Raw genomic sequence first — 12659 nt, forward strand, 5'->3', positions numbered from 1 at the left:
CTAGTTACAGTAGCTAGCAAAAATAAATGAATGCCAAAATACTCCTGACTGAATCTGCCTTTGGTGACCAAACCAACATCCCAGGTGATCTGGTGACTAAAGGCCGCTTATCAAATAAATGTAACAAAGACTCAGTTGTTCTGAAAATACACGCAAGAAACAGGTGTACAGAGTCTCATACGACTTGGTAGGATTTGTTGAAAGTGCTCTAAATAGAAATACATTTGAATAATCACAAAACATATCAAATAAAACCAGGAAGAATGTTTTTTTTTTTTATAAAACACTGACATCACAGGCAGGCCTGCCTACTTGTCTTTTCCACATTGATCTCCAGAAATAGTTCTGACTGCCATCTATAGAACAGCATTATCAATAACAGACAACGGGGAACATACATTGTTTGGTCCTGCCATATGTCAGGGAACTGTCCTAATAAACCCTTTATGCCTTAGTACCACTTCAAACCCCTGGAAAAAATATGTTAATGATTGATCTTAAGGTTTCAAAATAAAATTGTGTGGAAAAAAACTGTGAAAATGAGCCCTATTCTTGAGTTTGTTCCACTTAATATTAGCATATTAGGGACATTTACATTTAAGGAATATAAGTAAACTAGGGCAGAGTGGTCTAAGTTATATCATAATGTAATGCAATTTATTTGTATGTGTGTTGTGGGAGTGTTAGATAGCAGAATGTGTATTATTGTAGACAACCAATGAATACAGTAAGAGAAGGAAACACACCTACTGAGATCGTGACTGCTGCCAGTAAGACAGCTGTTAGTCATTTGTCTTTGTATGGTCAATGAAGCAGTATTGAATGCAGCTGCTTGAGATGATTTCACCTCTTACACACATCTGCTTTGGAGTCGGTCTTGGACTTTTCAAACTAGGATAGTTTTCTGCAGAAGAGTTTGAGATATTTGAAAACTTTTGAGAGGATGTCATCAGGCACAGATTTCTGCTTGGGAACATTCTACTTGTGAAATGGCTGTTGAAAAAATTAAATAAAAAAAATTAGTTACTTTTTTTTAGGCATACCTCATAGTGGAAATAGATTCTCTTGTGAACTGTATTTCCCAGCACTAAGCACTTATGAAGCATATCTTTCTAACATGCAATTGTGTTGTCGGAAACTAGTAATCATTATTGATATCACTGGCGAATAGGCTGTCAGGTTATTTGGAAAGCCTAGAATTATTTTTTGGGAGGAAAACTAATGGAACAATTTACCAGATGAAGAAAAAAAAAACTTGGCTGGTCTACATAATGTCTTTGGCCCCAGAAATACAATCAGTACATGCAGACATCTCTTAGGACAGAGATGCTAATGGTTCCCTAATCTGCATACATTAGCATATCACAAAAACATACAAGGACATAAAGAGGCACCACGTCTTTATAACTTCATTGCTTTCACTCTGGGTTGGAATAATTATTGAGGAAATGTGACTGAATAACTTCGGTGGTCCAAATTAGGTTCAAAAGTCAAATTCATCAGGTGTAGTGTTTCACCATGTAAAATTCCATTTCATTTCAAAGCAGATTCTGAACGTGGAATTTTTAGCCATTGAAATAGTTTTGTGTAGGCCTTTAACTTTGAACCAGTTTTAGAAATATTTACTTTAAAAGGTCAAAAGAGTGGAGTGTTTTCTGCAGGCATTCTCTCTCTTTCAACTTGCACCACGATGCAGAAGAAACAAGACAAACAAAGCATCCAAGGAAACACCTGGATAGAACATTTTCTTGGACATTGGTCAACCCATCTAAACAGCCGAGAGGATGAAACTACGAAAGTGAGAAACACAACAGAAAAAGATTAAATAAGTAAAATAAAAATAAAAATAGAATTTCTTGCTCAAATATGCTACCACCATATTTAGATTTTTAGCAGCTTTAATACATACCATATATCTGTATGCATGTGAAGATACAGGCTTATATAATGTCTGCAACCATTTCTAGCTACATCATTTGCAGATGAATATATTTGGTTTTCACAGGCGAAATATTTATTTAATTCCTGTTAAATCACAGCCAGATTTTGTTTATTGTCTTGTCAGGAGGATAAATCTCAGAGCCATTTAATGGACAAGAAGAGCTGAGATACTCTGTAATTGGGTTGACTGAGATTTAAAGCTGAACAAACGGAGATGGAGGAGCAGAACAAACCACTGCCTGGTCCGTGTGATTTTAGGTGACAGAGAGTACAACATTAACTCTCTAATGTCAGTCATCTCACAGGGGATTTTCTGTGATGTGTTGTTTCCTTATGTATTCTGTGTGTGGGTATGAGAGTACCAAATACAGTAGATGAGGTTGGGCTTGCTAGTCCTTACACCATTGGGAGTTGGCCGGACACCAAAAGGTCACCCATAGGTGTCCAAAAGTGTGAGATTGTAGAAACATGAAGCCAAAGTGCTTCATAGAAAATCTGGATTTGGAGAAAGTGTTGGGTGCTCCTTCACATTGAGTCAGTTGAGTTGGTTCAAGCATTAAATAAGGTGCTTCGTTCTTGATGCCTCCCTGTGTAGATACCTCATTTATCATAGGCAACACCTGGAATACCTTAGACAATTACAATTAGGAGGAAATGTATCTCAGCTGACCTGGGAACACCCAGAAGTCTCCTGGAAGATGTTTAATTGGTGAGCCTCGTCCCGATGATCTGGAGCCAGATAAGAAAGAATAGTTAGATTAATCAATAGATTGATGGATAGAGGGTCAATGGCAGAATCCCACACTAATATATTAGCTTTAAATTAGACCATTAGCATTTTAAAAATGACAAAATGAAATAATTTGGACATACAAATTTAAGATAGGCAGAATCTGGTCAATTAGCAAACTAATATTTCAGTCTAAGACTAGACAGTTTAGTAGTTAGTACACCACCTCACGGTTTTGTAGGTCTTTAGCTGAAATTGTGGTGCAGTGGTGTTACTGCAGTGATGCTTTGTATCAGAACTCCTTTTCAACAGTTGAGAAAGGCCAAACCTTGCTACGGGGATGACAGATGAAAATAGATGTCCCCTAGATTTTTCCTGCAGATAGCCTGATATCAGCGTGTCTGGCGTCCTTCACCCTCCCATCCCTCCCAAAGGGGAGGCTTCAGCAATTATGAGGGAAGAAATCTGTGACAGGTAATGGGATTTTCTCTGCTTTTAAAGATTATTATGCTTCTCAAGGGATATACAGGTGCTATAATATAACTTCCTCTCCTTCAGATGATAGGCACATCATTTATATCTTTGGATCAGATCCTGCCCTCGGTTTGATACAAAGACAGAGATGCTTCACATTGTACTTCCATCGGAACACCGTTGAACATTTCCATCCGACAGTAGCCAGGGAGGACATTTCTTTTACAGGATGTTCTGAGTCATAAGTCAAGACATTCAATAGAGAGATAATTGCAGGAAAAAGGGGAAAAAAATCTATAACTGAAAAGCTCTGCGTGCCTTGTTGGAGACGACATTAATGATTTTCACAAAGTAACATCTATTTTGAGGTGAGAATTTCTCGTTCCTACTTTGCATGAAGACAAGCAGAATTCATAAAAAGAAGTGTTATCATGCCTTGTGCAGTGGCAGACTTGGCAGTATTAAATTAACACAGAAAGTCTATACATATCCGGCCCTCAGCAAAAATGTAATGCCACAATCTTGTTTCTCAAGTTTGTTGTTACCGAAAGCCAGTAAGTGATAAGGGAAATTAATTTTGTTTCGTATTGTTGTCTGCTGAAATGGTAGTGGATACAACTAGATGTCAGGACTTGCCAAATGGGGCCCACTCCCAAAGCCTCCCCTCAACCCGAAGCCCACACGGACTTAACTGACATCACCCGAGTCTGTGAGTGCAAGAGCTCAAAAGAGTAGAAAAAGAGCAACGGGACACCACTTTGTGACATGTCACGTTATCGTGACAGCACCCACATGTTACAGGCAACGGTTTGAGACTTCTTATTTTACATTTTTGCCGTCTTCACAGCCAAGAAAATCAAGGGAATTAAGCACCAGGATCTCGTCTTACAGAGTGGATGAGAGCTATTGTGAAATAATCAATTCTTGTTTTTGTCAACAGCATAATTAAGCAAACATTAAAGTAAATGGTTAATGTATAAACTTGAAGTGTAATATAGCCTATTCTTGCGTGGTTTTGAAGCCTTGAGTTCAGCAACTCGTTTTTTTTTCCAATCAAAAATAAAATGAATTTTTGGCAACCAAATTGTTAAGAGATGTGTTTTCTTTCCCACATTTCAAAATGCCCCACAATTACATTACGTAAAGGCATGTTTTTTTTTCTTAACTGGGTACAGGTTGTGTAACAGGAGGTGTCACATAAACAGTGTCAGTATATTTCATCCCACAAGTCATGTAGCTGTTGAAAGGATGGGACTTGGCTCACTGAGCCACTGGACATGTTTCCCAAATTAATTTTCCTGCAGTTAACAATTAGCATCAACCACTGGCACACAGCAGAGAAAGAAAACAAACCGACAGGTAAATAAATGAGCGGTCACAATTAGTTTTATCTGTAAGCGTTTGGGCGAGGCAGCAGGCCCTGCACAATTGATTGGACTGAAAAGAGACATTGATAATTATTAGTATGTCTGAAGTAATGTTTGTGCTAGCTGCTGTCACCTGCGTGGTTGAGAATCCTGCACTGTTGGTTTATGCACAGAAGGCCAATGCCAAAGTGGTGGGGAAAGGACTTAACTTTTCTGCCTTGATATGGAACATGGACACACTTTGTATAAAGATAATTGGGGGCTTGAATATGTAAATCCTGACTACATGTGTGTGGAGGATTTGGAAAAGGTTAATGACCTCTGTTCTCTGAGGTGCTGCAGGAGTATGGTGGGCTGAGAGCACCAACAGTTACACCCTGTCCCCTCTCCTGTTTGGAATATTCAAAGACATGTCAATGTACATCAGCAGCATGTGCTCAAAACTCAAAAGGTTTGCAACAGAAAGTAGCCAAAATGCTGATGATTACCTCAAATATTAGGCAGGGGTTGTCCCAGAAAAACTGGCCCTTCCAGGTGACGGAGCATGTCGCTATTTCAAGGCTAAGAAGGTTTTAGAGTCTGCCTGCCAGTTGTGAACATTAGCAATAGTAATACCATCACTGTACTAAAAGAATGAGGAAGCACAATGCAAAGTTCTTGACTTACCAGCTGATCCCCTTCACGACCTTCACCTGTGGTCACATTCTTTCGACAGAAACCAAATGGCAGTGACAAATGGCAGAAATTGACAGGATGAGGGGGTCATCAATAAAAGTTGACCTTGGTAGGAAGCCAGATGCACCTCTCCTTGGAGGTGCACAGAGACACTAATTGATGGGGGGGGGGGAGCCTTGAATAATTCAAGGGGGTCCAGAGCTTGACAGGATCTATTTAGAAATATTAGATATTCAGTGTGTTAAAGCTTCTGTTTAGCTGTTGTCAGGGATTCCAACATAGCAGTGACTTTCATGACCAACTATGGGCAAAACACACAGAATATATATTCTTTAAAAAATATCGTCCTACAAATTAAAGTACAAGAATGGCAGCATTTTAATTGTCTCTCAACAGCTCTAAGCATGGCGAAGGCTGAGCCAACAGCTCACAGCCAACAGTGCAAACTACTGCAAAACTTCGAACAGAGCTAAGAGTGTTTACCCGAAGGGTGTTATCAGCTGTAACCGCCATGAGTGCAGTGCAGAGTGGCTGCCGTGAGCTATCCCGAAGGGCACCCTCCGATACATTAGCATGCACTGGAAATACGTACGACGTATGTCAACAAAGCACAGAGGGAAAGCAAGTTAATTCTCTGCTCAGGTAGACATTACTTCACTATATCTTTACACAGCAAATAGGTGTTTGCTGCTCTGTTTATGCTCTGAATCTTGCGTATTGCACCTTTAGCACACCAGACATTTAGAGTCATTTTGCTTTCTTAGACCCCTTTGATAATTCAGGTTTGTCCATTTAATGAAGTAAAAGGAGTTCTCCTTTTAAGTGATAACAGGAGCTTCTTCATCTGAATAGGGAATGGCTTTTAGATTGATATTTATTCATGTGATTTGCATGAGAGACTTCTCTATCAACATTTGTTGCATCTGCTGGAAATGAAAAATCTCCCGCAGTATTGTTTATTATTTAGCCAAGACTTTTGTCATCTGAAAATTTTGCAATTGTTATCACACTGACAAAAACACACACATGTAAGCAAGAATATACCCACAACACCCTGAGGATGAAAACATCATAGCTGCTGAAAATGAGTGCAGACTTAAATGGAAAGCAGTGAGACATGAAATACATATGGGAATAAATATATTGTGCTGCGAGCAAATCGTCTTTTTGGGGTAATCTCACTAGCATAGACAAGAAAAGGATCAGGCAAGGATACATTATTCATTGTGAATTAATACTCACAGATAGTAACTGCGATGGTTGAAGCCTTGCAACACGAGGTGTGAGACTGAAGTCATCTCTGCACTGACTTTATTTACAGCCTTGCCGTAGGAGGTCCTTGAAAGGTGGGAAGCAGTCTACGACACCCTCTGTGATAAAATAACATTTCTAGAGTTAAGAGTTTAAGTTTAATTTAGAGTCACTTATCTGAAGTCTTTGATAGGACATTTTGCTGATGAAGAAAGGCACGATTTGGACATTGAAGCACAGCAGATATTACCTGCTAATATTTGGTTATGACTGATATATGACGTTACAGATGGTATTAGCATACGTATGTTTGCAAAAATACAAAAAGACGAATGTAATCTTTACAAGCAGATGAACTATAATCGGCTGAGCCACTCAGTTTATTTCATGAAGCCCAGCAGGAACCTGTTGTGATGTGTAATTTTCCTTGAAAAGCAATTAATTAAAGATAATGACAATGTCATGCTTCAATAGCCAACATGTGAATCATTTCTATCATTGTATTTATTTGCCCTCCGTGAAACCAACATTCAAAAATGATTCTTTGACTTGAGACGAGAGACAAAGTCACCGAGACAGGCTTGTGGATATCATCTGGCACTCTGCTTCCGTCCCGGTGGCGTTAACAAGACATGGGGAGAACTAGCTGTGAAAGGTCGGCGAGAGGGCAAGTGTGGATGGATACTCAATTTCCAGTGTAGCACTATGAAGCAAACAAGTCTAAAAATGTGTAACTTTTCTGCAGTTCATTTCAGTACTGGTTGTATTTTTACCACGCTGCTGTGTTTCCATTTGCCATACAGGTCTGCATATACAAGATATCATACCACGTGTGTGCATTTTCAGCATTATAGGACATCACATACCATGCGAGAGAGAATTTGCTTAATGTTATCTAGTTTACCTAGATATCTCTTATTATTCCGGTCCGTGCCGGCACAGATCTTGTTAATCTCTTTGACAAACAGTGCATCTCCAGTGTGCCATAAATCAAAGCGGGATACAGTTGTGGCTCCGTCAGTATAGCGTCTAATCTGAATGTATCAGCCAGTGTCAACTCGGGGACGGAAAATCCATATGGCCTCTGTGTGTGTCGTATTCTGCATTGCAATTCTCCAGATATAATGTTGTCCTGCATATGACAGAGTATTGTTGACCAATCTGCAAGCAAGGCCAACTGGCAGGAGGGAAGAAACAAATCCTGGCCGACGACATTACCTTCAAAATAGAGCATATATTACAATGAATATGTACATCACCATATAATATTCTTATGGGAGTACGCATCTTAACATTAGTCAAAGGAGATGCATTTATACCAACTTTGAAAAAAGACAGATTAAAAATAGTTTACAAGCATTCATTCCCCTCAAACATACTCAATCAGGACACATTCATTTTTATGGAAAAACATCAGAAAACGCACTCAGTTTGCACCACACAAGGCTGGAATTCCATCCATAATCTCATACATCACATCCAAGGGCCTTGCTGTCTGAAAGGGAGTGGTGGGAATGTGGTTTTCAATGGAACATTACTGCCACCTAGTGTTTTTGATGAGCAACTTGTTGCAGGCCTGAGGAAACGGCACTGATGGACAGTTTTGTGGTACTCTGCAATTTTATGTTGTTTCTTGATTGAAATTGGGCCAGAGAGGGAGTTATGGGTCAATACATCGTGGAAAACACAGAAAATTGCTCTTGCCTTCGTCAAAAAAACACCAAGGCACGCCCAGTGAACTTCATATGAGCTGCCAGTGAACAACTGACAGTCGTTATAAATGTGTGTACACTGTAATACAGAGAGTGAAGCACTGAGCCAGATCTACAGAAAAAGTAATCAAATAGTAAATAAATCTGAAAATTAAGAGTTTGAGGGCTTAATTTTACATTCATCTTCTATAGATTCTGACAATGCTGAAACAACTGGATACCACAGAAAGTCTCTTTGTGTTGTTAGAAAATACTTCAATAATGTTCTCGCTAGAATGTCTGTAAAAAATTATTCAGACAGAATTTCTGCACTATGATGAGGTTTGCCTCCATGTTGGAAGCTACATGAACGAACCTTCAACAGCCAGCAGAGGGAGATAATAATCTATACTGTTGGATATTCAAATGTATAGGGATAGATCCCCTGTGAGGAAGTTGTGTGGTAGTTTAAATCCCCATCTAATATAATGTCAAAAGTGCAAACAATTAATGGCTCCTCAACAATTATTAGCACAATGCCCGTATTATTAAATATTTAGCCAACCAATGGAGAAGTGGAGGGGAGTAATCCTTTAAATCAATGCCACACTTCCTCCATCTTTTCTCATTAGTAGAAATAAGACTGTTGATGTTAGTTAAAACATGGAGGGCAGTTAATGAAGGGCAATGTTCATTTACATGAACTCTCATTTTTCTAATTTCACAACACTTTGAGGTGTTTAAGCCACACAGGAGAATTAACAGCTAGTTCACTCCCAGGAGATGTGTTAAAATTAATCATACAGCATTGAACTCTGTAATTTTATTTAACATCCCTACAAATTAAACTGGAATGTATTGGTCCACACACAAAAGAATATTTATACAGTATGCAACCTACATTTTCTTTACAAGCAACATTAGAGTAAACCTATTAGTGTGAGTTCTATATGTATTACTTATTGTATGTTATTATATTAATGTATCACTCTGTTACTAGAACAATTATAAACACATCTATGATGTTATACAATGTAATATTTCAGCCCTGAAGTAAATAGTACTTAAATTGTTTTTCTTTATTGTTTGGTGTGCTGTCTCAACTGTCAGAGTTTATTACAAGACAATTGGACCAGTTTGCATTCAAATAGTAAGTAAGTAAAACTTCATTTATGAATTTAAAATCCAGGGTTACAAAGTGCTTTGATGAATAAATACAACAATCAGGCAAAAAGTTGAACAAAGAACAACAAATAAAGTAAATAAAAATATCTTTGAGATGAGTTTTAAAATGCTTAACAGAGTTTTTTTTGTTTTTTTTTGCTTTGTACCCTCGATGAACAAAAAAACAGACACTGTTGTCACAGTAATAAAGACCAGCTTTATTTTGTCCTCTTACAGTAACTAGATACATTTAAGGCTTTTTCAACAACAACAAAAAAATCTTTTCTGAGCTGTAACATGTTGCAAAACAAACATGGCATCATTGTTGTAAATATAATTTCATCAAAATGAGTTTCCCCCTCTATACAGAACATTTCATTACACAAACGAAAAAGTGCCTCACTGAGAGATTGTTTCTGCATGTTTTGTCAAATGTTTGCTGATGATATAATTTTCCTTTAGTGAACTAAACCATTTCTGTAGCTTGTATGTTTTCTTTTTGTAAAATATGTTAGAATTAAATGTCCTTGTTAACAAATTCTCAGATTAATAAGATACATCCTAATGAACAGACTCACGGAGGCAGTTGACAAAACTGAAAGCTACCATAAATCAGATGTATTTTCATTCAAAATGTCATTAGTAATTGCCTGAGATAAAGAAAAGAATATGTTTCAGATGTGGATATTAATATTAAACATGTCGTCAATAAAACTGGGATGTTGAAAAGTAGTATCCAGTTACTTGAAAAGCTTTGGATATTTTTTTATGAAAGACAACATTTTAAGCTGCTTGTTTCTCTCGAGAAAAGTGATGTGTTGTTGTCGAGCGGGGGTGATACAAAATATTTAAATCCAGCAATATTACTTCCACAACAGATTAACCAATATAATACAGTAATATGCAGCTCTCTTAGACTAGTGTTAAACTTATCACAGCATTTATTCTGCTTATTTCCAGCACTTCTAAGAACAAAATGGTCAGATTCTCATAGAGATGAATAATTAGCTTTGTTATAACCACCAGTTAAATCGTAAGTGGCCTGAGGTATGGAGCAGTCTGTGAAGAAGTTCGGGAAGGCCAAAGTGCACAGTGCGTTGTCGCCTATGGAGCCAGAAATAGCCTCAGAGGGACAGTAGACAGAAGGCTGGGTCAGGCCTGTACGCAGGCTCTCCCCTAGTTTCTTAGAGGGTCCTGAGCAGCTAGTCCAGGGCTCGGCGTAGAGGAGACCACCAGCTAAATGGTGAGCATCGTAGGAAGCAGGATCCAGACCTCCCATATCCGGCTGCACCCGGACAGGCATACTTTGATAAAGGTCCTGGTCACTGACCATGTTGCTGTAATCAGGCCCCAGGAGCTCAAAGAACTCTGCAGCCTCAGGATTGCCCCGTTCCAAGTCCTTGAGCGTCATCCCAGATGTGGAGCTGACTTTGGAGCAGTTGGCAGGCTCGGTGAAAAAAGAGGGGGGCAGATTGCGATGCCTCAGAGGTGGTTTCTTGGCTTTTTCCCCTCTTACATCCTTCACAGGGCTGAAGAGAGCTGCCAAGCTCTTGCTCTGCAAGTTGGCTTGGACCCCATCACGTTTAGGTAGAGTTTTGCTCTGCAGGGGCTGAGCCAGGGGCGAACCCTGTCTTTTAACTGGGGCTTCTGCTACGTTTCCGGGTGTTATAATACCTGTGCACCTTTTGATCTGCTTCTGTAGGTACTTCCGGTGGTTGACTTTCCTCTTGGATTTCACTGGCTTGTCCAGAGCCAGCTTGATGTTGCTCGAGGCAGAGTCTATGAAGCTCAGCAAGTCCCTAGTGGTCTCTTTGTAGTCCTCGTCATTTTCTGCCTCACCGAGGAGACTCCCATCCAGACTTTTCTCCACATCGTACTCCATCACAGAACCAGGGAAGCAGAAATTCATGAACTGAGAGTTCATGATTGCAGTCTGAACAGCCATTACTCTGTTGAGCCCAGCGGCTACACCTGTGGCACCGGCTGTGATCCCTGAACCAAAAGTTTCTTCAGAGCATGTCTTTTTCTCCCGTCGGACAAAGACTCGGTCCTGATGCTGCTCATGAAGTTGCTGTAAACATTCCAGAGTAGAAGTGACGAGCTCTGGGGAAAGCGAGGAGATCTTTCGGGGGGCTGGACTAATGATGTCAGAACATCAAAGAGGAGGGGCAAAGAGGCCGCAGGACTTAACTCTTTGCTTGTGCCTGACCACCTGCATCTAAGAGGGATTTGTCTAAAATTCCCTGCTGAGTTGAAGATAATAACCTCTGTCAGAGGGCTCCCCCTCCAGTTTAACTGTTTATGTGTGCTCTGAACCAAAACAGCCTTTCTGCAAGTGGAGGATATTACTGTAACAGTGAGGAGAAAAGCCTTTAAAATGTAGTATTTTTCTGGGGAGAATTATACCAAATTCTCTGTTAAATGTCTGCTTTGTTACAAGATAACATAAAATCACATTTAAACGAATTATCCCTCAAAAATCCTCAACTAATGTGTGTCCTTATTCATAAGATTCATGTTTGTTTTTCCAAAACCTTTTAACAACTTTACAATCACCGTGCTAACTCTCGTGTTTCCTGTCTGGATCATGAAATACAAGTTAACTTCTAATCTCATTTCTGTTCATTTAGGCACTGAAACAAAACCAACAGGGCAATACAGTAGAGAGAAAAGCCTCATTTTCTCTGGGAAAATGTTTGTGCCACAACAGATGTCACTATTTGGGAGGATCTTCCCAACTGTTTGCTTGTGTCTTGATCTGCTCATGGCAAAAGTTGATTTCTAGTGCATTCCCAGGCCAGTGGGAATTTCTGCCCTGGCCTGACAACTATTATGGGCTGCCTTTGACATAAAGCCCTACAGGGTCTAAATAGCCTCCATTCTTCGCCCGGCACTGAAAGGGAGCTTTGTGCCAGAGATTCATTAAATTGCACCTCACAGCCCCTTCGTAAAATGGGTCTCAATAATGAACAGTCGATTTAACTAGAAAAGCTGCCGGAGCTGTTAAATTAAAGGGGAATAAAGTGCAGTTCGGGCTCAGTGTGCCAGAAGAAATGTTGACCTTAAGAAATCCTGGGTATGAAACTTCTGCTTTAAACAATAACGTATTTACAGGAAGCTTCTTGGCCAACATTGAATACAACAGAGGATGTGTCCGAGAGCCAGACTGTTATGTTGCCAGCACTTATCCCAATTTAAGTGGAATTTCAACTGAATTTCAAGTGAATGAACTGTAAGGCATAGTTTAAATAAACAATAACATGCATAACTTGCTGTTACACGCTGCACATATATTATGAGAAAGCACACGTTTCTATCTGGATTACATTAAACATTAAATATTCTTATTTTAACTCAACAGATGCC

General features: G+C 39.3%; 1 protein-coding gene across 1 annotated transcript; it reads right to left on the minus strand.

Moving 5' to 3' along the window:
• Positions 1-9574: 9574 nt before the first annotated feature.
• On the minus strand, positions 9575-11659 carry fam181b (family with sequence similarity 181 member B). The gene is given in 3 exon segments (XM_084019088.1): positions 9575-11405; positions 11408-11478; positions 11480-11659. Coding segments are annotated over 3 exon segments (1227 nt in total). The 5' UTR covers positions 11512-11659; the 3' UTR covers positions 9575-10281.
• Between the last annotated feature and the right edge of the window lie 1000 nt (positions 11660-12659).

The sequence above is a fragment of the Eutrigla gurnardus genome, assembly GCF_963514095.1.
Source record: "Eutrigla gurnardus genome assembly, chromosome: 10".
NCBI lineage: Eukaryota > Metazoa > Chordata > Actinopteri > Perciformes > Triglidae > Eutrigla > Eutrigla gurnardus.